The sequence below is a fragment of the Fukomys damarensis genome, unplaced genomic scaffold, assembly GCF_012274545.1.
Source record: "Fukomys damarensis isolate Sample0158 unplaced genomic scaffold, DMR_v1.0_HiC HiC_scaffold_17, whole genome shotgun sequence".
Taxonomy (NCBI): domain Eukaryota; kingdom Metazoa; phylum Chordata; class Mammalia; order Rodentia; family Bathyergidae; genus Fukomys; species Fukomys damarensis.
In genome coordinates, this window is record NW_022900929.1 from 33,368,048 (window position 1) to 33,395,009 (window position 26,962).

The 26,962-nt window shown below is 36.6% G+C and overlaps 1 protein-coding gene across 3 annotated transcripts in view; it reads left to right on the forward strand.

Annotated features, from left to right (window-relative positions):
• The window catches only part of Ubr1 (ubiquitin protein ligase E3 component n-recognin 1), a 186,562-nt gene that overhangs the window by 53,263 nt on the left and 106,337 nt on the right, over window positions 1–26,962 (forward strand). For all 3 annotated transcript variants that reach the window (XM_010624811.3, XM_010624806.3, XM_010624808.3), the window contains 3 exons: window positions 12,777–12,907; window positions 14,792–14,930; window positions 22,922–22,984. In XM_010624811.3, the coding sequence (XP_010623113.1) occupies window positions 12,777–12,907; window positions 14,792–14,930; window positions 22,922–22,984 (333 nt within the window). The remainder of the gene's footprint in view (window positions 1–12,776; window positions 12,908–14,791; window positions 14,931–22,921; window positions 22,985–26,962) is intronic.

Genomic DNA, 26,962 nt, shown 5'->3' on the forward strand with positions numbered 1-26,962 from the left:
CCTCAAATTCTTGGTGATCCTCCTACCTCAGCCTCCCAAGTGCTGGGATTACAGGCATGTGTTACCATACCCATCTATTTGCTGCATTTTCCAATTGTCATCATAATTGAGTTAGAAAATTTTGTTGCCTTGAAAAGAAATGCTGCACCCATTTATTTTTTATTTTTTATTTTTTTTATTTTTTTGGCCTGTACCATGCCGTTTTGTTTTGGTTTATTTATTTGTTTGTTTGTTTATTTATTTGCTGCGCCCATTTTAGAATTCACTCTCCATTCTCCTCTAAGTCTCTATCCTTATATAAACACTAATTTACTTTCTGATTTTATAGACTTGCCTATGCTGCATATTTATAAAAATGGGAGCTTATGAGTATATATTATTTTACAGTTAGTTTCTTTTCCATACATAGCATAATATTTTCAAGATTTTCCCATGTTGTGGCATGTACTTTGTTCCTTCTTTATGGCTATATTCTATAGATGCATACTTCAGTTTATTTGCCCATTCATTACTTGTTAGGAATTTGGGTTGTTTCTACTTTTTAGCTACTATAAACATTTATATATGAATTTTTTTTTCCTGGTACTGGGAATTGAACTCAGGACCTTGTGCTTGTCAGGCAGGCATTGAATATATGAATTTTTATGTGCACAGATATTTTTATTTATCTTGAATGTATGCCTAGAAGTGGAGTTGTTGTGTAGCATGGTAACTATGCTTAACATTTTGAACGGCTGCCAGATGTTTTCCAAAGTGGCTGCAGTATTTTATATTTCTGCCAGGAAGATGTGAGGATTTCAGTCTCTTCACATCCTGGCTAGCACTGGTTATTTTCTGCCTTTTTTATTATAACCACCCAAGTGGTGGTATCTCATTATGGTACAGATAGAGCATTCAAATAATGCATTTTATAACTGATTGATTTGAACAGTGTTCTGTTATTCTTATGTAATGAAAAGAACATAGTTATTTGTGGGAGTCAAAAGACCCAGGTTTTAATCTTGCTTCTGTAATCTATAGGCTCTTTGGCCTGGAATGGATTTCTTACCTATTTTTTCGTTGTTGTTATTTGTTTTTTTTTTGTTGTTGTTTTTTGGTTTTTTTTGCTACCAAGGATTGAACTCAGGTCCTTGTGCTTGCAAAGCAGGCAGCAGAACTACTGAGCTAAGTCCCTGGCCCTTCTTACCTATTTTTTTTAATTGTAAAAGCACAACATTAAAATTACCATCCTAACCATTCTTAGGAATACAGTTCACTAGTATTAATTATATTCATACTGTTGTGCAATAGATCTCAAGAACTCAAGGACTTTATTCTTTTTTTTTTTTTTTTTTTGAGACAGTGTCTTGCTATGCATTTCAGGCCTTGAACTCACAGTTACCCTGCTTCAGTCTCCTGAGTACAGGAATTTTCATCTTGAAATACCAAAACTCTGTTCCCACTAGACACTAATTCTCCCTCCTTCCAGCCCTTGGCAGTCAACTTTCTACTCTCTGTTTCTGTGATTGGGATTACTTTAGATACTTAGTATGAGCAGGATCATACAGTATTTGTTCTTTTGTGACTGGCTAGGTTCCTGGCCTCCCCTCAGCCTTTATTGTGAGATGGAATTTCCCTAAGTTTCACAGACTGGACGCCAACTTGTGATCTTTCTGCATTGTCCTCCCAGAGTGTTAGGCAAATGCTCTTTCTCTGAGCTACACCCTCAGCCCACTTGCCTATCTATCTATCTGTCTGTGTGTGTATATCTATCTATCTATGGTTTTTTGAGATGGGGTCTTGCTATGTAGTTCAAGCATGCTGTATACCCCAGGCTAATCTTGAACTCAAGGTGATCCTGCCTCAGCCTCCTGAGGCATACTCCAGTATGCCCAAATTGTCTTTTTTTTAAATTATTTTTAAGCAAAATGTTTTTATTTCAGAATCTTAACTTGACTCTGTCTTCAACTGTAGAACATTCTGTAAAATGTATATCGTAAAGGCTATCCTATGTAATTTAAAAAATGTATTAATACTTCATGCCTCATGATATTTCCAGCAGTGTTTCACATGCACTTAAACAGACATTATGATAACATTATACTTTTATTTTAATTTTTTATTAGTGCTGTTAGTAATACAGAATGGTGAGGTTCCTTTTGAAGATTTAGATTTAACATATCTTGGCCATCTTTCTCTCCCTTTACTTCTCCCTCCTGTAGATCCCTTTGCCCTCTCCTAAATCTACCTTCTAGTTTCCTTTACTTTTATTTCTTTATTTGGTTTCTCATTAAGAGAAAACATGTGATGCTTAAATTTCTTAGTCTGGTTTATTTTACTTAGCATGATAGTATTGAATTCCATCTATTTTCCTATAAGTGATATGATTTTTATTCTTCTTTATAGCTGAATAAGATTCCATTATGTATATATACCACATTTGCTTTTCCCATTTACCTGTGATGGACATCTGGGCTGTTTCCAGAGTGAACTGCACTCTGTAGAAACATAGGTATGCGTGCATCACTATATTATGTGTCTTTAGTCTTTCAAGAATATACCAAGACAGGTATAACTGCATCAAATGGTATTTCTTTTTTTCAGATTTTTGAGAAATCTTCATAATCACTTCTGTGCCGATTATGCTACAGTATAGTAGGGTTTCCTTTTCACTACATCCTTGCTTAGCATTCATTGTTTTTTGTATTCTTGATGATAGTCATTCTGACAGGGATAAGACACAATTTCATATTTTTTATTTCCATTTCCCTAGTGGCTTAACATGTTGAACATTATCCTTTGTTGTTGTTTTTGCTTTTTTGTTTTTTGATACTAGGGATTGAACTCAGGACCTTTTGCTTACATGGCAGGTGGCAGAACCACTGAGCTAAATCCCTGGCCCTGAACATTATTCTTATACTTACAGCCATTTACACTTTTGAGGACCGTCATTTGACTATTTTTTGATTGGGCCATTTATTTGGGAAGGATCTTTTTAAAGTTCTTTATATGTTTTACTTTATTGTTGTTGTTGTTGTTTTCCTCCCAGTACTGGGAATCAAACTCAGGACCTTGAGATTGCCAGGTAGGCATAGTGCTGCTGAGCTACATCCCTGGCCCTCTTTATGTTTTAGATACTAATCCTCTATCAGAAGAATAGCTAGCAAAAATTTTCCCCCATATTGTAAGTTGACTCTTCATTCTGTTGATTTTTTTACTTTGCTGTGCAGAAGCTTTTCAATTTGTTGTAATCACATTCTTCATTCTTCATATTATTTCCTGTGTTATTGGAATTCCATTCAGGATGTCTTTTCCTGTGCCTATAGCTCCAACTATTTCCCCTGTGTTAACTTCCAGCAGTTTTCAAAGTTTTTAATGTCTAGGTTTTTGATCCATTTGATTTTATCTTGGTAGAGGGTGAGAGATAGGGATCTAGTGTCAGTCTTCTGCAAGTAGATACCCAGTTTCCCCAGCACCATTTGTTAAAGAAGCTGTTTTTCTCTGGCTTGCATTGTCAAAACTCAGGTATGTGCATAGGGTTGTTTCTGTGTGTATTGTTTGTTCAGTTCCATCAGCCTACATGTCTTTTGTACCTGCGCCATGTTGTTTTTGTTGCTGTCACTTTGTAGTGTAACTTGAAATCTAGTGTAATAATGCTTCCAGCATTGTTCTTTTTGCTGAAGGTTGCTTTGACTAATCTGGATCTTTTCTGATTCTCTGTGAATTTTAGGATTTTTTTCTGGTTCTGTAAAGAATGTTATTATAGGGAGTGTATTAAATGTATATATTGTTTTTGGTAATACCATTTTCACAGTACTATATTAGCCAAAGACTTTCACAATACTGTATTGTATTAGCCAAAGACTTCCCCAAAGCCAAAAATCATCCAGACCCGGCGCCCTGGCCTGCCACCCTCTGTATCCAACTGAGCTGACTGCTCCACCTTGATGATAATATCTGTCTCCTCTTTATCATGCTTCCCCACTCCCGTTGTTTGTCAGAAAATTAATTGCCTTTAAACCCCTGGGTATTTGGTTGTTTGAAATTCCTTCCTTGAAATCAATCCTCTCAGACAAAAGGGCTAGGCAAAGGTGATATGTCTCCTGTTCATATCATGCTCGTGAGTATAACCTGTCCTCTAGAAAGTCCTAGGGAAAAAAGTAGTATTTTCTTATTAAACCCAGGGGAAAAAAAAAAGTCTTCTAATACAGGAACAATGAAGGTCTTCCAATTTCTAGTGCCCTTTTCAATTTCTTTCTTCAGAGATCCATAATTTTCATTATAGAGGCCTTTCGTCTCCTTAGCAATGTTGATTTCTAGGATTTGGAGGTTTTTTTTGTTTTGTTTTTTAATTAATTGTATTGGTACATTTGATATATACATAATGATAATATCATAGGGAATTTATACCTGTACATAATATATCTAGAGCCTTCTTTTTTCTCCAATTCCCTCCCCTCCCTTCAACCCTTCTTTCCCTTATTTACAAAAGCTTTGCTTCCATTTTTTTCCTTTTAGTCTCTTTTCTTATCCCTTCCTTCCTTGCTCCCTCCCCCTCCTTTGTTCTCTTCCCAATTGAACATTTTCTTCCTATTTCCCAGTATCTATTATACATCTTGCTACTTATTTATCCTCTTGGTTTCTTATACCAGAGAAACAATGCAGAATTTAAACATGTGTCCTATTTATTCATGTAAGAGTATAGTATTGGTCAGAGATTTAGCTAAAAATGTCTCAAATTTATCCTTATTTGTGGCAGAGTAGTACTCCATTGTATTAAAAACCAACATCTTGGTTTCTTTTTAAATGGAGTATGACTCAGCCATAAAATGAGAGACATTTATAGCTAAGTGGATGCACATTGAGGCCATACTCTTAAGGGAAATAAATAGGTTACACATGTGTAAGTACCAAATAGTTTCTCTGGTGTAAAAAACTAAAAGTGTAAATAAGGACCAAAATGTATAATTGATATTGTGAAATAGGAAGAAAAGATCTGAAGAAGTAGGGGGAGTAGGAGGGGTGGGGGAAAGGAAAGAAGGGAAAAGAAAAGTATGAAAAATGGAAAAACATGGAAACAAAGTCTTTGTAAATAGGGGAGGGTGGAGGGGTTGAAGGGAGGGCAGGGGAATGGGAAAAAAATAAAAACCAAGATTCATCATGTACAGGTACAAGATCCTAATGATGAATGTAACTGTATTGTATACTATAAATGTACCAATAAACTTAATGGAAAAAAACAAATAAACAAAAAACCCACATCATCTTTATCCATTCATCAGATGGCTGTTTCCAAGATTTAACTATTACAAACTGTACTGCTATAAACACGAGTATACATATATTACTATGGTATGATGCTTTTAATTCTTTGGAGGAGATACCCAGAAGGGGAATAGCTGGGTCAAATGGAAGCTGTAGTTTTAGAGTTTTGAGGAATCTCCACAATGATTTCCACAATGATTGAACTAGTCTATATTCCCACCAACAGTGGAGAAAGGTTCCTTTTTCCCAATAGCCCCTCCAGCATTTACTGTTGGTTGATTTTTTATAACAGCCATTCTTTCTGGAGTGAGATGGAATCTCAGGTTTTTGGGGTTTTTTTGGTACCAGGGATTGAACTTGGGACCTTGCACTTGTGAGGCAGGCAGCTGGCACCCAAGCTAAATCCCAAGCTCTCAGCATTGTTTTAATTTGCATCTCACCAATGGCTAAAGGGGTTAAATATTTCATATATTTATTTCCTGTTTCTACTTTTCCTTCTGAGAAGTGTCTATTCATTTTAGATGCCCATTTTTGGACTGTGTCTTTAAATTTGGGGGATTTGATTTTTTTTAGTTCTTTATATATTCTAGGTAGTAGTTCTTTGAGGAACACCTGGCAAACATAATTTTTCCACTCTGTGGGCTGTCTCTTCACTCTGTTGATGTTTTTTTTGTTTGTTTGCTATGCAAACGCTTTTAGTAGAATAAAATCCTAGTTGTTGATTCCTTGTAATATTTCCTGTGTGATCGGGGTTTGTCCTCCAGTGAAGGTGTTTGGTTCCTTTGTCAAAGATAAGGTGTCTAGATATGTTTGGAGTTGTTTATGCAATTTCATAAGTGTTCCATTGATCCTTGGGTCTGGGTTTTTGTTTTGTTTTGTTTTGTTTTGTTTTTTGCCAGTACCATACTGTTTTTATCACAGCCACTTTGTAGTATAATTTCAAATCAAGATTGTGATGCCCCTTGCCTTGCCTTTCTTGTCTATGCTTGCTTTTGCTAGTCTAGGTCTCTTCTGGTTCCAAATGAATTTTTGTATTGTTTTCTCTAGTTCTGTGAAATATATTATTGGGATTTCAATAGGGATTGCATTGAATCTATATAGCGGTTTTGGAGGTATGGCCATTTTCACTATATTGGTTCTTCCTACCCAAGAACAAGAAATACCTATTTTCTGATATCTTCTTCAATCTCCTTTTTCAGAATACTGTAGTTTTCCATGTAGAGATCTTTTACTTCCTTGGGTAGATTGATTCCTGGGTATTTTACTTTTTTTGGATGCTGTTGTGGAAGGTGTTGTTCCCAGGAATGCTATTGATTTTTGAGTGTTGACTTTGTATCCATCTATGCTACTGAATTTAGTTATTAAGTCTAGAGGTCTTTTGGTGGAGCTTTTGGGGTGTTCTATGTAGAGTATCATGTAAAAGTATCATGTCGTCCTCAAATACTTATTAAACTTCTTCATTTCCTATCCTTATTCCTTTTATTTTTTTCTTGTCTAATTGCTTTGACTAATGTTTCTAGAAGTATATTGAACAAATGTGACAGTGGACATCCTTGTCTTGTTCCTGATTTTAGCCTTTAGGTTTTGACCATTTAGTATGAGGTTAGCTATTCGTTTGTCATAGATGGCTTTTATCAGGTTGATATAAAGACTACCTATTCCAATTTTCTGTAGGGTTTTAATCATGAATGAGTGTTGGACCTTGTCAAATGCTTTTTTACATCTATTGAGAGGATCACATGGTTTTTGTCCTTGGCTCTGTTAATATGGTGCATTACATTTATTGATTTGCATGTGTTGAATCATCTCAGCATCCTTGGGATGAATCCTACTTGTTCATGGTATATAATCTTTTTGATGATTTACTGCATTTTGTTTGCCAGTATCTTACTGAGGATTTTTGTGTCTGTATTCATTAAGGAGATTGGCCTGTAGTTCTCTTTTTTGGTTGGTTCTTCTCTGGTTTTGGTATCAGTGTAATGCTTGCTTCCAGTAATGATTTTGGGAATATTCCTTCCCTTTCAATTTTATTTTAGTTTGAGGTGTGGTGGCATTAGATCTCTAAATTTCTTGTAGAATTCAGCAGTTAATCCATCAGAACTTGGGATTCTCTTTGTTGGTAGGTTTTTAATTACTTCTTTAATTTCATTAACTGATATTGGCTTTATGTATAATTTCAAATTTTCTTGATTCGGCTTTAGTAGTTCTTATGTATCTAGGATTCTGTCCATTTCTTCTGATTTTCCACCTTATTAGGGTACAAGTTCTCAAAATAGGTACTGATGATCTTTGGATTTCTGCAGGATCCATTATGATTTCATTCTAATTATGAGGATTTGAGTATTTTCTTTCCTTTTTTTTTGATAAAGTTGGCTGAAGGTGTATCTTATTTAATCTCTCAAAGAACCAACTCTTTGATTCATTGATTCTTTGTATTTTCTTCCTCTCAGTTGCATTCTTTGTGGAGTCCTCCAGGGTCCTCCAATGTCATCACACCTCTAGGCTCCAGCCTCCTCTTTCATGAGCAAACCAGTTTGCTACCTCCCTCCTCTGCCTTGAGGTCTGTCAGCTTGCTGTCCTTGTGGACTCTAATTCTCCCCTCAGAACTTTCCTGGATCTCTTAGCTCCACTTCCCTCTTTCTTCTGTTCCCCATGTTGCTGTATGCCAGCAACTGGTTTTTCGGTCTCAGAGAAGCTGGTTTGCCACTGCTCACTGATCCACCGTCTTCCTGGAAGCTAGACATTTGTTTTCAAAGCTATTGAGAATGGAATTGTTTTCCTGATTTCTTTCTCATTGGGTTCATTATTAATATATCGGAACACTATTGATTTTTTTGTTTTGTTTTTTGTCCTGGCTCTTTGCTGTTTTTTTGTTTTTAATCAGATCTGGAAGTGTTCTTGTAGAATTTTATGGGTTTTCTATGGAAAGAGTCATATCCTCTGCAAATAAGGATAATTTGGCTTCTTTCTTTCATATTTGTATGCCCTTTTTTTTCTTTCTCTTGCCTGCATGCTCTGGTAAAAGTTTTGAGTATTCTTGAATAGGGAAGATAGAGTAGACATACTTGTCTCATTACTCATTTTATTGAAAATGCTTTCAGTTTTTCTCATTTCAGTGTGATATTGGCTGTGGGCTTGTCATATGTGGCTTTTTTTTTTTTTGAGACAGGGTTTCACTTAGTCACTATGGTGCCATAATTGGGATCAAACCAGTAATCCTTTGCCTCAGCCTCCCAGAGTGCTAGGAGGTAGAATTAGGCGCATCTAACACCACACTTGGCTCCTAAGTAAGTAGCTTTTACCCATTTGAGGTAAGATCCTTCCGAATCTATTTTCATCAGAGTTTTTAAGATGAAGGGATGTTGTATTTTGTCAGTGCCCTTTTCTGCATATATTGACAATATCATGATTTTTATCCTTGTTTTTATTCATTTGGTATATTACATTTATTGATTTCCATATGTTGAACCATCCCTGGTATAAAGAAATGAAATCAGTTTGGTTATGGTCTATGATCTTGAATGAGTTGTTGAATTCTGAGGTTTTTTTTGGTGTCCGTGTTCATCATGGATATTGATCTGTAGCTTGCTAGTTTTGTTGATCCTTGTCTGGTTTTAAGATAATGGTAATGCTGGCTTCATAGGATGGATTTGGAAGCATTCTTTCCCTTTCTCTTACATGGAGAAGTTCAGTGTTCTTTGCTAAAGGTTTGGTACATTTTTCATCTATTCTCTATTTTACTTTTTTCTCCTTGTCTTTATTACATAGTCCCTTCCTCTTCACAAGGGGTTATTTTGCTCTCCTATTGCTTGCTTCTTAAGTAGCTTAATTTCCTTTCAACTCTTATGGTAAGTTGAATTATACCCCCACCAAAGATGTCCCCATTCTTTGTAATATGTAAAAACTCAGCAGCAAAGCACAGGTTGGCAGAATGTATTTTTTTTACATGATTCAAATATATGGTGCCTATGAGATGCACTTTAGAATTAAAGGTGCAAATTGAATGTAAAAAGATGTAAAATGATATACCATATAAACAAAAACCAAGAGAAAGCTAGAATGGACAGACTAGTATCAGAAGAAAATAGACACTGAGTTTATGTAAAATTGCTACTAGAGACAAACAAGGGCATCTTATGATAAAGGGTCAATCTATCAACAGTCTATCAACATGCTACGATTATAAACATATAAGCCTTGCTCTGTTATTCTACCTTGCAGAATAAAAAGAAAGCCTGCAAGTGTGATCACACTAAGGGTCTCGGAGTAGAGAGATGATACTGGTGGGCCCAGTGTCATCTCAGTGAGCCTCATCAAATAGCAGGAGATTGGGGTGAGCTGCAAGAGGTGTGGTGTGGAAGAGAAGAGTGTTGGAAGGAAGGGACCACAAGTCAAGAAAGCCGGTAGAGGCCAGCCCAGAATCTCCTCAGTGGTGTTTGCAAGTATAAATTAGCATGGGGCTCAGAAGCCTCCATGCCAACTTGGTACTGTCACTGTCGGACACAGGCCAGCTAGGTGCCATTCAGTGTTGCTGAAGGACAGGTGGAATTTTCACTCTAGGTAATGGAAAATGAAGATTATGGACCTCTGCCCTTCTTTCCCTACACACCACTTGGTAATTTTGGAGACACCTGGAAGGTGACCCCTCTACCTCTTCCTGGTGTTCAGGCCTGTTGTCCTCTCGTTTTCTCTCTGTTGGTGCCAGTTCAAGATAGAGCCTCCAGGATCTTCTGCTTCCTCTTTGATGTAACAAGTTTAAGCAAAGAAGTGGTCCCAGTGTCACATTCTCAAAACGATGCAGGCAGATGTGCCCCAGTCTATTCGCTTCACAGCACTGTGAGGTTTGCTGTCCAGGAATGTGGGCTGGCATCAGAGCTACATCTCTAGCCAGCTGTCTGATGCCAGGCCATTGTCCACCCTCTTGGTCCTCAGGATCATGCATGGGGATCCCCTCCTCTGAAGCTATGCTGCTGTGGCAGCACTGGGAATGCTGTGGTCGCTGTACTTGAGGGTCTGGAACCTCATTAGGAGGGAACTGGGGAGCGATCTCTGTTTGGGAGTCCACAGTCTCCCCTCTTCATCTTTCTAATTTTGTTAATTTAGGCCTTCTCTCTCATTTGGTAAGTTTGACAAAGAGTTTATCAATCTTGTTTATCTTCTCAATGATCCAGTCTGGTTCATTGAACCTTTTTTTTTTTTTTGGCTTGATCTTTATATTTCTACTGGGTTTAGAATTGGTTTGATTTTAGAATTGGTTTGTTCTTGCTTTTCTAAGAACTTGAGATGCATAATTCAATTATTTGTTTGGGATTACTGTGTTTTTCTACTGTGGGCACTTATAACCATAACTTTCCTCTTAACTACTTTCATTGTGTCCCACAGATTCTGGTATGTTGTGTTTTCATTCTCATTCTAAGAATTTTTAAATTTCTCCTCAGATTTCTTTGGTGGCCCACTGATTGTTCAAGAGTCTGTTAAGCCAGGTGTGGTGGTGTGCACCTATAATCCCAGCACTCAGAGGCTGAAGCAGGAGAATTGCCATGAGTTTGAGGCCAACCTGGGCTACATAGTGAGCTCAAGGCCAGCCAGTACTATAAAGCAAGACTGTCTCAAAATAGAGCCTGTTAAATCCAGTTGCTTTTTGGCATAGGTTCATTCTGATGTTTCCTTGTTGTTTTTTTGGTCTGGCTGACCTAGTTGTTAAAGTAGGGTGATAAAGTCCTCCACTACGATTTTATTAGGGTCTGTTTGTTCTTTTATGTCCAGTAGTATTTGTTTTATGAAATTGAGTATGTTGACATTTGGTGTATACATATATGCCACTATTCTCTTTTCTTGGTAAATTGTTCCTTTTAGCAGTATGTAGTAATTTTCTTTGTCTCTTCTGACCAATTTTGACTTCAAGTCTACTTTTTGCTGGATGTAAGTATAACTAGTCCTGTTTGCTTATGGGCTCTAGCTATTTGCAATATTATTTTCTATTATCAAACTGAAAGTGTTCAGTTTTTGTATGTCTTTGCAGATGAGATGTTTCTTGAAGGCAACATATAGCTAGATCTGTTTTTTATTGAATTTGTCTTTGTCTTTTAATTTGAGAATTTATATTGTGTTATTATTGAAAGGTTTATACTAATTCTTATCATTTTGTTGTTCCCATATTTGATTCATTTGTTTTTCATTTATTTATCTATTTTCTCGGTGATATTTATTCTTTCTCTTGGTCTAATGTTTGTTTGTTGCTGTCTTTTTTTTTTTTTTTTTTGTACCAAGGATTGAACTCAAACCTTGTGCTTGTGAGGCATGTGTGGTGTCACTGAGCTAAATCTTTGGTCCTGCTGTCTTCTTAATCTGTGTTTAGGATTCCCCCTATTTTCTGAAGGGCTGGCTTACTACGTCATTTATTTCTAGGCTTTATATTTCATGTAAGGTCTTCATTCAGCTTTGAAGGACAGACTTGAAGAATTATAATAGCAATCTGAGTTGGCAGCTATTTTCTATTTCACTATCCCAGAAAATAGGAGGGAGAGCATTAAAATACAGTAGACTGCAAAAAAACTAAACCTTAATAGTACTCAAGTTAATCCTAATAGTGTGTATATAATGAGGAAGGGGGAAAGATAGAAAAGAAAAGAAAAAAAAAAAAAGATACAAGAGTAAATTATTCAAGAGACAGAAGCCACACCTGCCTGGCAGGCACAAGGTCCTGAGTTTGATCCCCCATACGGGAGCGGGGGGATCATAAAGAAAGCCGAGTAAGGAATGGAATATAAATGGAAGGTGAGAGAAAAGATGAAGAGGCTTTGTCTGACTTTGGACTAAAAGTGAAGCATAGTTAGATATTGCTAAGAAACAACTGTTGATGTTGGTATATATGACTAAAAAACATAGAATACTGTAGGTGCTTTTTTGGGGGGAGGTCACTGGAGATTGAACTTAGAACTCTGCTTGCGAGGCAGGCAGTGGAACCAGTGAGCTAAATACCTGGCCCCTGTAGGTTCTGTTTTAATAAAATGCTATATATTACCTTCGTCCATTTTTAACTTTTTCCCTCCATGGTTCTTCCCCCTTCCCTTCCCTTCCCTTCCCCTTCCCCTTCCCCTTCCCTTTCCCTTTTTCTTTTCTTTCATTTCTTTCTTTTTTGGTACCGGGGATGGAACTCAGGACCTTACGCTTCTAAGGCAGGTTGCATCCTTCCTTTCTTTCAAACTTGGCTACAGTAGATTAAACTAAACAATGTTGATGCAGGGCCAGTGTTGTTACAGTGCAACTCTTGAGCTCAACCTGAATTCATCCCTATTCCTAAAGAATGTTGTAATAAACTCATGAAAGTGCTTATTTCACTAGACATTGTAGTATGTACCTATAATGCTGGCTGTTGGGGAAGCTAAGGAAGAAGATTATGAGTTCAAGGCCATCCTGGGAAGCAAAGCAAGACCTTACTTCAAAAAATATATGTATTTAAAATCAATAACAGTATCTTCTTCATCCATTTACTTATATGTAATCTAATTTTTTTTTCTACTTTCTTGCAGAATTCGCATTGTCCATTGAATGAAGAGGTAATTGCTCAAGCCAGGAAAATATTTCCTTCAGTGATAAAATACATTGTAGAACTGACTATATGGGAAGAGGAAAAACAACTGCCTCGTGAACTACGGATAAGGTGGGGGAATTTTCTAATGGGACAGGATTTAATGATGGTTATTTATGTTGCAAAGTAAGTATTAGGTAGGTATTTTGTGACTACTTAATTTGTTATTATGAAAAAGTTATAGAGTTATCTCTTGGGAGCGCAGTATTTTTAAAATATTTGTCTACTTTGCTAGACACTCAAACAGAAGTTAAGTCAAAAGAAGAGCTATTGGCAAGCCCTTAATTTCTAGGAAAAGTCAACATTTTGGAGTTTTGCTTTGATTTTGGGACCAGGGACTGAACTGAGGACCTGTGCTTACAAGGCAGGCGGCAGCACCACTGAGCTAAATCCATGGCCCAAGGTTTTGTTTTAAATTTGTAAGAACGTAGCCATGAAGCTGACCTTAGAATAGTGTGTCTTCCTTTACCCCAGATCTTTATTTTCTATTTCCTTATCAAGAAAATTTCATGGTCAGGATGAAGAAATAGCCCTTTTCTTCATGCTTTGATAATATTTTGCTAAGGTTATTGCACTGTAGGGATTTTAGTTAAAACTCAGCAATTTCTGATAACAAATTTTTCAGTGACAGTAATGGTTGCTCTGAACTTACAAATGAAAAATAGAATTCTAGACCTAATATGAAGATATGTTTCAAATGGGAATATTTCTTCCTTTATAATACTGAGAATGTCACAAAAGGGCAGCACATCTAAATATAGCTTTTTGAGTTTACTGAGGTTTTCTGTTTGCTTTGCATAGGAGAGAGAATTAAGGATTTTGATATACAGAGGCATTAAATGTGTTGTTTTGACTGATAGTGGTCCATAAACTTATTGGAGAAATAAAGGTATTGAGGAATCACATACATCTACACATATTTTAATTTCAAGTAGATGATAATGTATTTTAAGCCTTTTAAGAAATTTTGTACAGCCAGGCGTGGTGGCTCTCACCTGTAATCCCAGCACTTGGGAGGCTGAGACAGGAGGATTGCTGACAGTTCAAGACCAGCCTGGACTACATAGTTAGTTCCAGGTCAGTCTCAACTACATAGTGAGACCCTGTCTCAGAAAAAAAAAAAAAAGAAAGAAATTTTGTGTTGGTAAACATAATATGAGCCACCTGCCTTCCAAAAACAGAAGAGCTACTTAAAGTCATTGTGTATAGGTAGCATTGGTCTTTGTATTCACAGATCTGAGTTTTGGTGCTTCTTCCCGCTTATTGGCATTATGGCCACAAATAAGTCATAATACAATAAATGAGTAAAATAAATATACTATACCAGTATCACTGAAGTAGAAGGTAAACACAAAAAGAAATACCATAAAATAGGAAAGAAACTTACGTTAATAAAATCTCTTGGGGGTGTACTGGGGATTGAACTCAGGACTTTGCACCTGTGAGGCAGGTGTGGCGTCACTGAGCTAAATCCCTGGTCCAATAAAATCTGATTATGTATCATTGTGTCCTTGAAAGCTGAGGGCTTCAGGCCTGTCTCACTTGGTCAGAATGGGAGATAAACAAAAACTAAAAGTGGTACTTCAGACCTAGTGCCACTGAAATGAGACTTCTGAAGGTAATTTTTTAAAATGAAAGAAAAACATAGAAAAAATAATATTTGTTAGGATTTTTTTTTTTTTTTGAGGTAGTTGGGCTTAAGAAATCCTACTGCCTAGCCCTCCAGTAGCTAGGACTATAGTCATATGCCACTTCACCCTGGTTGGAATTTTAAATTCCATGTCAGTCTACCACTTAAAATCATTCTCTATGTCAGTATTAACAGTGTTACTTTCCTACATATGAGAAACTACATGGTGTTGCTTTAGTACAGACATTATATTTTATTTTAGTCGCTTTTAATTTGTTCCTTTATTTATTGCAGTATCTAAATCCATTCCTTTTTTTTTTAAACAGGGAGAAAAATGAAAGATACTATTGCGTTCTTTTCAATGATGAGCACCACTCATATGACCACGTCATATACAGTCTGCAGAGAGCCCTCGACTGTGAACTTGCAGAGGCCCAGTTGCATACCACTGCCATAGACAAAGAGGTTTGTGGTTGCCACTTGAATTCTGCTGCTTATATCAGCTTCCTGGCAGTCAAGAGTTGACTGAGCCCTTGTCAAGTTCTGTAGTATTATGTTAAGTCCAGCCATGCCCTCCATTTATTCCTCACATCTGGGGTAGATTGGTTAGGGCTTTGATTTTGTGTGTGTGTGTTTCATAGTTTTAGATAAGTATTTATAACTTCTTTTATTCTAAATGATAAGTTACTGAGTATATTTGATAAATAATAGATAAAAAGGGCAGCTTGCTCTTCTGTTCTTATAGTTCATTGCATGAATTAAGAAACGTTGATCATTTCTGAAATTTCAACATGATCTGTATTATTTTTATTTATTTATTTATTTTGAGTTAGGGTCTTGCTATGTAGTAGTCAATGCTGACCTTGAAGTTACCATGTAGCCCCAGCTGGCCTTCAATTTGTACCAGTTCCCCTGCCTTAGCCACCTGAGTGCTGGGGTTACAGGTGTGCACCACCACACCCAGCTCTATGTTATTTTTAAAGTAATAGTCTATGGCATAGTTTTTATTTAACATCCATCCAAAGCAAAAATGAGTTCCTTAGGTGATACACATGTCTCAAAAGAGTATTAACCCATTCCCTATCCTTAAGAAGAATATAATGTAGTAGAAAAATACCATGATACTAATAACTCAAAATTGCCCCGCCCCATGCTGGAAATTGAATGCAGGTCTTTGCTCATGGTAGGCAAGCATTCTACTTCTGAGCTACATTCCCAGTTCAAAACTTTCCATTTTTCTTAACTTCTTCTTTTTTTTTTTTTGGTACTGGGGATTGAACTCAGGTATTTGTGCTTGTGAGGCAGGCGGCAGAACCACTGAGCCAAATCCCCATCCCCTGACTTCTTTTTCATACAAATGGTTTAATATAGGTGTAGAATAGATGGTTAATTTCTTTCCTGTGTGTTTCACATGTGTGTCTTATAAGATTGCAGATCTTTAAAGAAAGGGCAAATGAGCTGAGTAAAACGGGTATGAACAGTTAATAATATCAGCCAACATTTGCTAAGCAGTTATATAGACATAGTTGACTTTGCATGTAATATTTCATTTACACCTGAGAACAGCCCTTTCAGATATATATTGTTATTGTATATTTCATAAACCCATGCCCTGTACCTTGAGGACTCAAAGGATCAATATCTTGGCATACCTGTAAGCCTGTCCTAAGTACACAAGAATTCTGGTTAGAATGTGCCCTTCAGACTTTTTCATGTGACTCCTGTAAAGAGCTTATTACCAGTAAGAGGGCGGGGGATTTTAGCTTAGTGGCACTGCGCCTGCCTTGCAAGTGCAAGATCCTGAGTTCGATCCCTGGTACCAAAAAAGAAAAAAAAAAGCTACAACTTTTGATTTTGTAGGTTTGATATGGGGCATACAGGTCTTTGTTTATAACAAGTTCTTGGGTGATTTTTGATACACCCAGTGCAAGGAACTATATTTTGACTAGCATGAATCTTTTCCACCATTTCTCTGCTATGCAAATAACTGGCCAGGCATGGGATACCAGAGGGAGGACTACCCATAATCTCAACACTCAAAAGGCCAACGCAGGATTGCCTCAAGTTTGAGGCCAGCTTGGGCTACATGAGTTCAAGGCCAGCCTGAAGTACAGAGTGAGAGCCTATTTTGAAACACCAAAATAATAATAATTTGTTTTGTTTTGTTTTTGGTACCAGGGATCAAACTCGAGACCTTGTGCTTGTGAGGCAGGCGGCGGCACCATTGAGCTAAATCCCTGGCCCCAAAATAATAACAACAAAAACAATTATATTTTCGCTGGCTGTGGTGGTGCACACCTGTAATCCCAGCACTCGGGAGGCTGAGGCAGGAGGATTGCTGTGAGTTCGAGACCAGCCTGGGCTACATAGTGAGTTCCAGGTCAGTCTCAACTACATAGTGAGACCCTGTCTCAAAACAAAACAAAACAAAGAACAATTCTGTCTTTGCTCAAAGGCTAAAGAGATCAGTTGCTCACTGATATGTTTAGCATATAAAAATGAACTGAGTTTTCTCCTGAGCTTTGGATGGTCTCTTAAATTAGACATCCTCAAGAGGAGGTAGTAAATATATGATAATGGTTACTATTTCAAGGTCAGTGTTTCCAGATTACTTAGAATTTAATTCTTCTCTAAAGTTTTGTTGGTTGTTGTTGTTGTTGTTGTTGTTGTTGTTGTTGTTTGGTACTGGGGATCAAATTTGGGACCTTGCATTTGTGAGGCAGACAGCACCACTGAGCTAAATCCCCAGCCCTTGTTGTTGCTTTTTTTCATACTCTGTGGTTGATAGTTTCCTGAAATCAGATTTACTGGAAGTAAGTAGGAAGCATGAGTATGATTGAGTTTCAGGAGGGATGGTTGAAAAGTGTTTTTATCTACACATTTCAAGGTCGAGAAGAGATAAGTGAGGCATTTCTGAAGGATGACAAAACAAGTGACAATTTAGAAGGCAAGAAAAAAGAACAAGAGAAGAATACCAGTAAGAGGAAGGAAGGGAGGAAAAATGTCAGAGAAAATAAAAGAAAGTGATCGTGTGTGTGTGTGTGTGTGTGTGTGTGTGTGTGTGTGTGTATTAAACACAGGGCCTATGCATCAAGCCACATTGCCAATTTTTTATTTCAAGATAGAAGCTTGCTAAACTGCCCAGACTGGACTTGAATTTATATCCTCCTGTCTCAGTTTCCCATTACAGGATGTGCCACCACATTAGCTCAGACTGATTTCTTTTAGAACAAACCAATAAAGAATTTTTGCTTTTAGATGGCAATCTATCAGATAGTTTAAGAACTCTATAATTTATTTATGTCTGTTTTCTTCAACTGTTTATCTTATAAAATAAAACTCATACTCTCCATGCTGTTTTCTTCTCTCCACTTTCTCTTCGATAAATACCAGTTTGTGATAATCTCTGTCAGTTCACTAAACATTCCTATAGGCACTGAGAGGAAATGCAAAGATTAGTGAGATTATTCTCTGTCTTCAAAGGATTGTTTTCATGAAATAAACAGGCATTCAAGATCATTTTAAAGATGTATGATGCTCTTTCCCAGTCCACGTTTTGCGACTTTTTATATGCAGTTAACGTTGTATATTCCAAGAAACAGTCTCAGTAAACCTGAAGATAAAATAGTCCTAAACTTACTGGTTAGCTACTGTGATCCTAGGACTCTGAAAAAACATATACAGGTATGCTAACCCACTTTCTCAGGAGGAGAGTTAGCTTGGGAAAGTATGGGACTGTACTTTGTTGATTTCAAATGGAATGAAAGGATCTAAGTCTCCAAGTGTAACGTCTTTGTCCCATTTTATCTTTTGCCCTACTACCACCTCTTTCTTTACATGTTTATTTCAAATTGAACTTCAAGTGATTTATTTTTATTTATTTGTTTGTACCAAGGATCAAACCCAGGGCCTTGGCACTAAGCTACATCCCCAGGCTTTTCCTTATTTTTTATTTTGAGACAGTGTCACTAAGTCACTCCGTTGCCAAAGCTGGGATAAACTTGGGATCCTCCTGCCTTGGCTGCCCAGAGGTCTAGGATTAAAGGCATTTGCTACTACACCCGGTAAATGACTTAAATTCTGTTGGCTCTTATTTGGCAAGATGGTCAGTGCTGAGGTTGTAACTTTACTACACCTTTGGAAGTCAGAATTTATTCAGTGGCTGGGTGTAGATGTCAGAGCATTCTGGGTTACATGAATTCTAGCTTTAAGAAGAGGAATTTTAACATATCCTTATGACAGAATGTGATAAAGCTATCTTCCTTGTCCATTGGATTGATCTGGATTCCTTCTGTGCTACAACACCCACAAAAGAGATAGAGGAAAGTTCTGAAAAAGAGTTCATCAAAATTCCACTGGTTCACTACTGTTCCCTTCTTCCTTCTTTAGCCCACTTTCTTGTAATACTCACTTGTGTATAAGTAATTTTCCAAAAATTATTCATCTCTTTCTCGTACTTACTTGGAGAATAACCAGATTGATGTTAACGTGTTAGTGATTTTTATTTTAGGCACTTGGATTTGGAAAGAATTTCAGAGTTCTTTTATATTTTTAATTGGTAGAATTATTTAAAAATTATTGAGTAATGTTTAGGAAATTTGTTTTTTTTTTCCTTTGGGGGGTTTTTAGATGTGTGTGTGTGTGTGTGTGTGTGTGTGTGTGTGTGTGTGTGGTACTAGACATTGAACCCAGAGCCTTCACACTGAGCTCTATCCCTAACTCCAGCCCTTTTTAATTTTTTTAGTTTAAGATAGGTTCTCACCAAAATGCTAAATTACTGAGGACAGGCTCAACTTGCAATTTTCTTGCCATGGCCTCTTGGGAATACAGGCATGGACCACCATGCCTGGCTGAATTCATGTTTTTTTGTTTTATTTTGGTATCGGGGATCAAACTCTGGACCTTGTGCTTATAAGACAGGCAGCAGCACAACTGAGCTAAATCCCTCATGTATTTTTTAAAGTCAGTAGGCACTAAAGAATTCTTCTATGTATTAATCATTCAGACTGATTGGAAAAGGGAGCCCTCTGTACTCAAAAATGTTGAGTTTTTAAACTAGGATTTTAAAAGAGTTTATACTTAAAGATAAAATAATAGTAAGTGATGGAAACAATAGTTAAAAGATTTACTTAGAGCCTCTGTGGAATTTTATTACTAATGATAATAAAACAATAATGGCCCTTTACATAGAGTTCCCTTGGACTAGATACATGTAAAATCATTGCAAACCCTCCACAAGTCACATTCTAGCATTCTCTCCATGTTCTTTAAGGCAAAGAACATAGTAATTACCCTCATTCTTATTTTCTACTCTCCTCTCTCTTCAAAATGGAAAAGGCCAAGGGTACAGCTACCTTAATTCTGGTTGGTTTGACTTGTTTTGAGTTCTCAGGATCGGATAGGTGATGGTCATTACAAAAAGCTTTTTATAAATGATCACAGGCTCATTCAAAAGAGATGGTAGACCTGGGTGTGGTGCCTGTGATCCCAGCACTTGGGAGGCTGAGGCTAGAGGATCACCAATTGTTCAATGCCAGCCTGAACTCTACAGAGTGAGACCCTGTCTCAAAAAAAAAAAAAAAAGATGATAGAACATGAGGTACAGCACAATAAGGTAAAAATATACTTCGCGGCGAGATGAGATTGTGTGATACATAGCCTGTTTTTTAAATCCAGAAAGATATAGGTTGTATATATGTGTACACTGTATCTATTTTTGTTTGTTTTGATTTGGTATTTTTTGAGACAGGGTTTCACTATTAGTTCAGGCAGGCTTTGAATTTCCTATGTAGCCCAGGCTGGACTTGAATCCATGGCAATCCTCCTGCCTCAGCTTCCCAAGTGCTGGGATTACATGGTGTTCCACCATGCCCAGTGTACAATATATCTATTAGAATCAGTTGCAGAAAATTTTTTTTCAAAAAACTGTCAGCCTAAGCCAAATAAATTAGAATTGGGAATATGGGAAGAAGAGCGGGGAAAGAAATGTTTGAAAAACTGCCTCTTTCTAGTTCATCTGTTACCTATTGGTCACCCCACCCCTGTTTTTTGTCATTTAAAAATTAATGGTGATAAAATCCACACAACATAAAATTTTCTGTTAGCTTTTTTATGAATACAAAACAATGTGGACTGTATGCGACAGAGCTCTAGAACATTTTTGTTTTGTAAAGCTGAAATTCTGAATTCACAGAACAACTGTCCTTTTCATCTTTTTTTCCCAGTCCTGCTATTCTAGCATTTTAATTGTTTTGGTTATCTCATGTAAGTTGGATCATGAATTATTTTGTCTTTTGTGACTAGTTTATATCACTTAGCATAATGACCTTGAAATATGTGTTATGAGAGGATTTCCTTCTTTTGTTTTGTTTTGTTTTTGGTACCAGGGATCCATCCTTCTTTTTTAGGCTGATTATTATTTTATATTTGTATCTTATTTTGTTTTTTGTTTTGGTAGCGGGGATCGTGCACTTGTATTTGTTTCTCATTTTGTTTATCCATCCATTCTTTGATAGATGCAAGTTGCTTCCACCTTTTGTAATAATGCTGTTGTACATGTTGTACAAGATTGTACATATACAGTCCTTTGAACCCTTGTTTTGTGCATATACCCAGAAAGGGAATTACTGAATCATGTGAGACTTCTATGTCTCATTGTTTGAAGGACTACCCTATTGTTTTCTATAGCAATTTGTGTTAAGTTACTTTTTCCTCATGGCTGAGGCAAAATGCCTGACACTCAAAGTTAAAGGAGAGAGGATTTATGTAGCTCACAGCTTGTAGAAGTTTCAGTCCATAATTGCCCGGTTTTAAGGCAGGGAGGCACATGGAAGGGGGCAATAGTTCATAGAGGCAGAAGCAGAAGCAACAAGGGACCTTAACAGTGTCTTTCTGCCCCTTTTATTTGAACTACTTAGTAGCACTCACACCCTTAATCCTAGTGCTCTAGGGCCTAGCCCCACCATGAATCAGTTACACGCTCTAGATTCAGCCACCTCTGAAAAATCATGAGGCTTTGAGGGTACATCTAAATACAAGACATAACACTGTTGTACCATTGTATATTTTCCCTGGCATTCGTCAAGTGTTCTAGTTTCTCTACACCTTTGCTGGCACTTACTATTTTAAGTTTCTTGTTTTTGTTAGCAACCATTCTACTGCATGTAAAATGTGTCCCTCTGCCCTCATTTATATTGAGTGAGACTCACTGTGTTAGGTTGATTGTCAGTATTTATGGATATAAGCTTATTAAATCTTGAATATATTATATATAATTTATATATATATATATATATATACACACACACACACACACTTTTTATGTGTGTGTATATATATATATATATACACACACACACACACACTTTTTATGTGTGTGTATATATATATCTCTTTGTTATTTTTTATTAGGGCTTGAATATATTTTCTGTTCTTATAAAAAAATCTCTTGTGGCTTGGCTTTTTGTGCATTATTTTTCCTATGTAATGGTAACCTTGCTGGTGTAATTAACAGTTCAGATATATTTGGGTCGTTCTTACACATACATGCTAAAGAAGAAAGATTACAGTATGGCTTGTAGTACAGACTCTGGAAATGGACTGTTAGCCTTGTATCTATGGATTGACCACTTTCTAATTTGAATGCAAATTACCCAAAATCTCTGTGTCTTTTTTTTCTTTTCTGTAAAATAGGGGTAACTTCCTCACCAGGCTATTGCAAAAGTTAAATGAAGAATATAGTACTTCCATGGCCTTTTTACATGACACACATAGAAAATAGTAGATTTTTACAGGTATTTAAAAGAATGAGCTACCAGGATGTCCTAAGTAGCCTTTGCTTATCTGACTCCAGGGTTGAAGGAATCCATTGCCCTGCCATATCTCCAACCCATTAATGGGCCACAAGTATAGAGTACATGTTGAGTTCTACATTTATTCATGAAAATATTAAAAACTCATAGCAAGAGTTTGGTAAACCTAAATTGTTATTATCTATGTACAAAGTACACTATATTAACTTAAAGAACCAGTGTTTTTGCTCAGCAGGAAAATTAGTATCCTAAATTGTATAAATTCTCTTCTGGAGGTACAGAAAGTCCAGATGCTTCATAAAAATGCTAACCATGACTAGCCATGGTAGCGCATGCCTGTGATCCCAGCACTTGGGAAGCTGAGTCAGGAAGATCACCAAGACCAGCTTTGGCTACATAGTGAGTTCAAGGCCAACCTGAACTACATAGTGTTCATAGATACCTTGTCTTAAAAAAAAAAAAAAAGTTTTAACATTTATGTCTATCTTCCAGGTACTGTCTTATAATCTTAAAACTTATAGTTAATAGGTGATTTTTTTTTCAATGTGTGATTAATATTTGGCAGTTCATTACATCTGTGTGATATATCTTACTGATTGTGGTTATCATTTTCATTACCAAATTTTTATTTTTGCCTACAATTAGGGTCGTCGGGCTGTCAAAGCAGGTACTTATGCGGCTTGCCAGGAAGCAAAAGAAGATATAAAGGTAATTTTTTGAATTGGGAACCAAGATAATTGTACATTGTAAAAACCAAGTATGACAAGTAGAGGGTTTTGCTAAAGTGATTTGACGTCCTAAATAGAATTAGGATTGGGGCACTTAGATTCAGAGATTTAGAGTTGGCTGAGTTATGTGATTCTTTCTTTTTTCATTCTTTAAGAATAGATATCTTAGTTCAAAGCAAAACTAATTAAGAAAGACAGAGAAGGTCACTACATCCTTGTAAAGGGAACAATTCAAGAGGAAGAGATGACAATCATAAGTATATATGCACCAAATACTAATGTCCTCAACTATACAAAAACAAAAAAATTTTTGGTACCAGAGATAGAACTCAGGTCCTTGTGCTTGCGAGGCAGGTGGCAGAACCACTGAGCTAAATCTCTGGCCTCATACAAAACAAATATTAATGGGCATGGGAAACCAAATAAGCACTAATACAGTTGTAGTAGGGGACCTCAATACCTCACTGTCTCAAATAGACAGATCATCAAGACAAAAAATCAACAACAAAATACTAGAACTGAACCAAGCTTTTGAACAAATGGACTTAATAGATGTCTACAGTGTTTCACCCCACAAAATCAGAATATACATTCTTTTCAGCTGCACATGGGTCATTCTCCAAAATAGATCACATACTAGCTCATAGAACATGTTTAAGTAAATACAAAGAAATTGAAGTTATCCCATGTATAATATCAGACCGTAGTACAACTAAATTGGAGATCAGTAGCATAAGAAACTACAAGAACTTCATAAACACATGGAAATTGAATAACGCTCTCCTGAACAACCAGTGGGTCACAGGAAATTAAAGAAGAAATTAGACAGTTTCTACAATTAAATGATAATGCCAATACAACATATAGGAATCTATGGGACACAATGAAAGTAGTTTTACAAGGGAAATTCATAGCAGTGAGTGCCCATACTAAGAAAACAGAGCTCTAACAAACAACCTAGTGCTGAACCTCAAGCTCCTAGAAAAAGAAGGGCAAGACAAACCCAAAGCTCTTGCAAGGGAGGAAATGACAAAGATTAGAGCAGAAACTAATGCAATGAAGACTAATAGAACAATACCAAAAATAATCAGTAAATTGAAGAGTTGGTTTTTTATTTTTTTTTGTTTTGTTTTTGTTTTTGTTTTTGTTTTGGTACCAGGGATTGAACTCTGGTCCTTGCCCTTGCAAAGCAGACCACCGAACTGCTGAGCTAAATCCTCAGGCCTGGTTTTTCAAATAAATAAATAAAATCAATAAACGCTTAGCCAACCTTATCAAAAAAAGGAAAGAAAAGGCTGAAACCCATGCAATTAAGAATGAAGAAGGTTACAACAGATCCAGCAGACATCCATGGCATCATCAATACCTATTTCAAGAACGTGTACTCTAATAAAATGGAAAACAAAGAAGAAAAGGATAGATTCCTAGATAAATATGAATTACCAAAGTTGAACAAAGAAGATAATAAAAATTTTAAATACCCAATTACAATCAGTGAAGTTGAAAACATAATTAAAACTTTACCAACAAAGAAAAACAGATCCTGATGGCTTCACTGCTGAATTCTACAAGACATTTAGAGAAGAACTGTTGCCACTACTCTTTAAACTCTTCAATGAAATTGAAAGGTAAGCAATACTTCCAAATTAATTCCTAGAAGCAAGTGTTATTTTGATTCCAAATGCAGGAAATGACCCAACCAAAGAAGAGAACTTCAGGCCAATCTCCCTAATGAATATAGATGCAAAAATCCTCAATAAGATGCTAGGAAACAGAATACAGTGGGTCATCAAGAAGATCATACACCCTGACCGAGTCAGATTTATCCCAGGGATGCAAGGATGGTTCAGTATACATAAATCAATAAATGATATTAACAGAGCCAAGGTCAAAAACCATATGATCATCTCAATAAATGCAGAAAAAACATTTGACAAAAGTCCATTCAGTATAAAATCCCTACAGAAAATTGGAATAGATGATCTTTATCGCAACCTGATAAAGGCTATCTATGAGAAAGTAACAGCCAGAAATCATACTAAATGGCCAAAATCTGAAAACCTTCATGCCAAAATCAGGAACAAGACGAGGATGTCCACTATTACCACTCCTCTTCAATATCGTTATTGTTCTGGAAACATTAGTCACAGCAATTAGATAAGAGAAAGAAATAAAAGGAATAAAGATTGGAAAGGAAGAAATTAAATTGTCGTCATTTGCTGACAATATGATATTCTACATAGAAGACCCAAAAAACTCCACTGAAAGACTTCTAGACTTCATTGACAGATTCAGTAGAGTAGTTGGATACAAGGTCAACACTCAAAAATCAATAGCCTTTGGGCCAGGGATTTGGCTCAGTGGTTCCCCTGCCTGCCTCACAAGTGCAAGGGCCTGAGTTCGATCCCCAATACCAAAAAAAAAAAAAAAAAAATGTAATAGCTTCCTTGTACACAACATACTTACTGAGAGAGAAATTAGGGAAATAATTCCTCTCTTAATATCACCCCCCAAAAATGAAATATCTAGGAATCAATCTTAACGAAGGAAGCAAAAGACCTCTACAGTTATAGCTACAGCACTCTGAAAAAAGAGATCAAAGAGGATATAAGAAAATGGAAATTCATCCCTTTTTACTGGGTAGGAAGAACTAATATAGAGAAAGTGGCCATACTTCCAAAACTGCTATATAGATTCAAAGCAATTCCAATTGAAATCCCAACAGTATATTTCACAGACCTAGAGAAAACAATCCAAAAATTCATTTGGTACCAGAAGAGACCTAGAATAGCAAAAGCAATTCCAGGCAACAGAGACATGACAGGGGGTATATCACAATCCCCACCTTGAAACTACACTATAAAACTACTGTGATAAAACAGCATGGTACTGGCAAAGAAAGAGACCCGAGGTTCAGTGGAATAGATTAGAAAATACAGAAACAACTCCAGACATACTCAGTCACCTTATCTTTGACCAAGGAGCCTCACTGGAAGAAAGCCTCTTCAGTAATTGGTATTGAAAAAACTGGATTTCAACCTGCCAAAGATTAAAACTATGTGCTAAACTAAAATCAAAGTAAATTAAAGATCTAAATATTAAAACAGAAATATTAAACTTGCTGGAAGATAAGTGAGGTAGAACTCTCGAAGACATTGGCATTGGAAAAGACCATGACCAAAAGCTCAGTAGCGCAGGGAATAGCACAAAGAATCAACAACTGGGATCTCATCTTTTAAAAAGCTTCTGCACTGCAAGAAAAACCGGCAACAGAGCTAAGAGACAACCTACAACATGGGAAATATATTTTATCAGCTGTTCCTCAGATAGAGGAATACTATCTAGAATATATTAAAAAACTTTTAAAAATCAGACCTCCAAATATAAAGATCCAATTCAGAAGTGGGCATCTGAAATGAATAGACATTTCTCAGACAAAGCAGTAAAAGCAGCAAACATTAAAAAATGTTCAGCGTCACTGGTCATTTGAGAGATGCAGATAAAAACAACACTGAGATTGCATTTCACCCCAGAAAGAGTGGCTGCTGTCAAGAAAACAACCAATAACAAATCCAGGTGGGGTTGTGGGGAGAAAGAAACCCATTTCCTGTCTTGTTGGTGGGAGTGCAGACTGGCACAACCACTGTGGAAATCAATATGGGGATAACTCAAAAAAATAGGATTAGAGGTCCCATTTGACCCAGCTATTCCTCTTCTGGGTATCTTCCAAAAAAAAATTTAAAGTATCATACCACAGTCATATATGTTCACCTATGTTTATAGTGGCAAAGTTTGTAATAGCTAAAACTTTGAAACAGCCCAGTTGCCCATCAGCTGGAGACTGGATAAAAAAGATGTGGTGGTTTTTTTGTTTGTTTTATAAAACAGAGTACTACTCAGCCATAAAGAACAAGAAACTAGAGACATTTATAACTAAATAGATGGATATTGAGGCCCC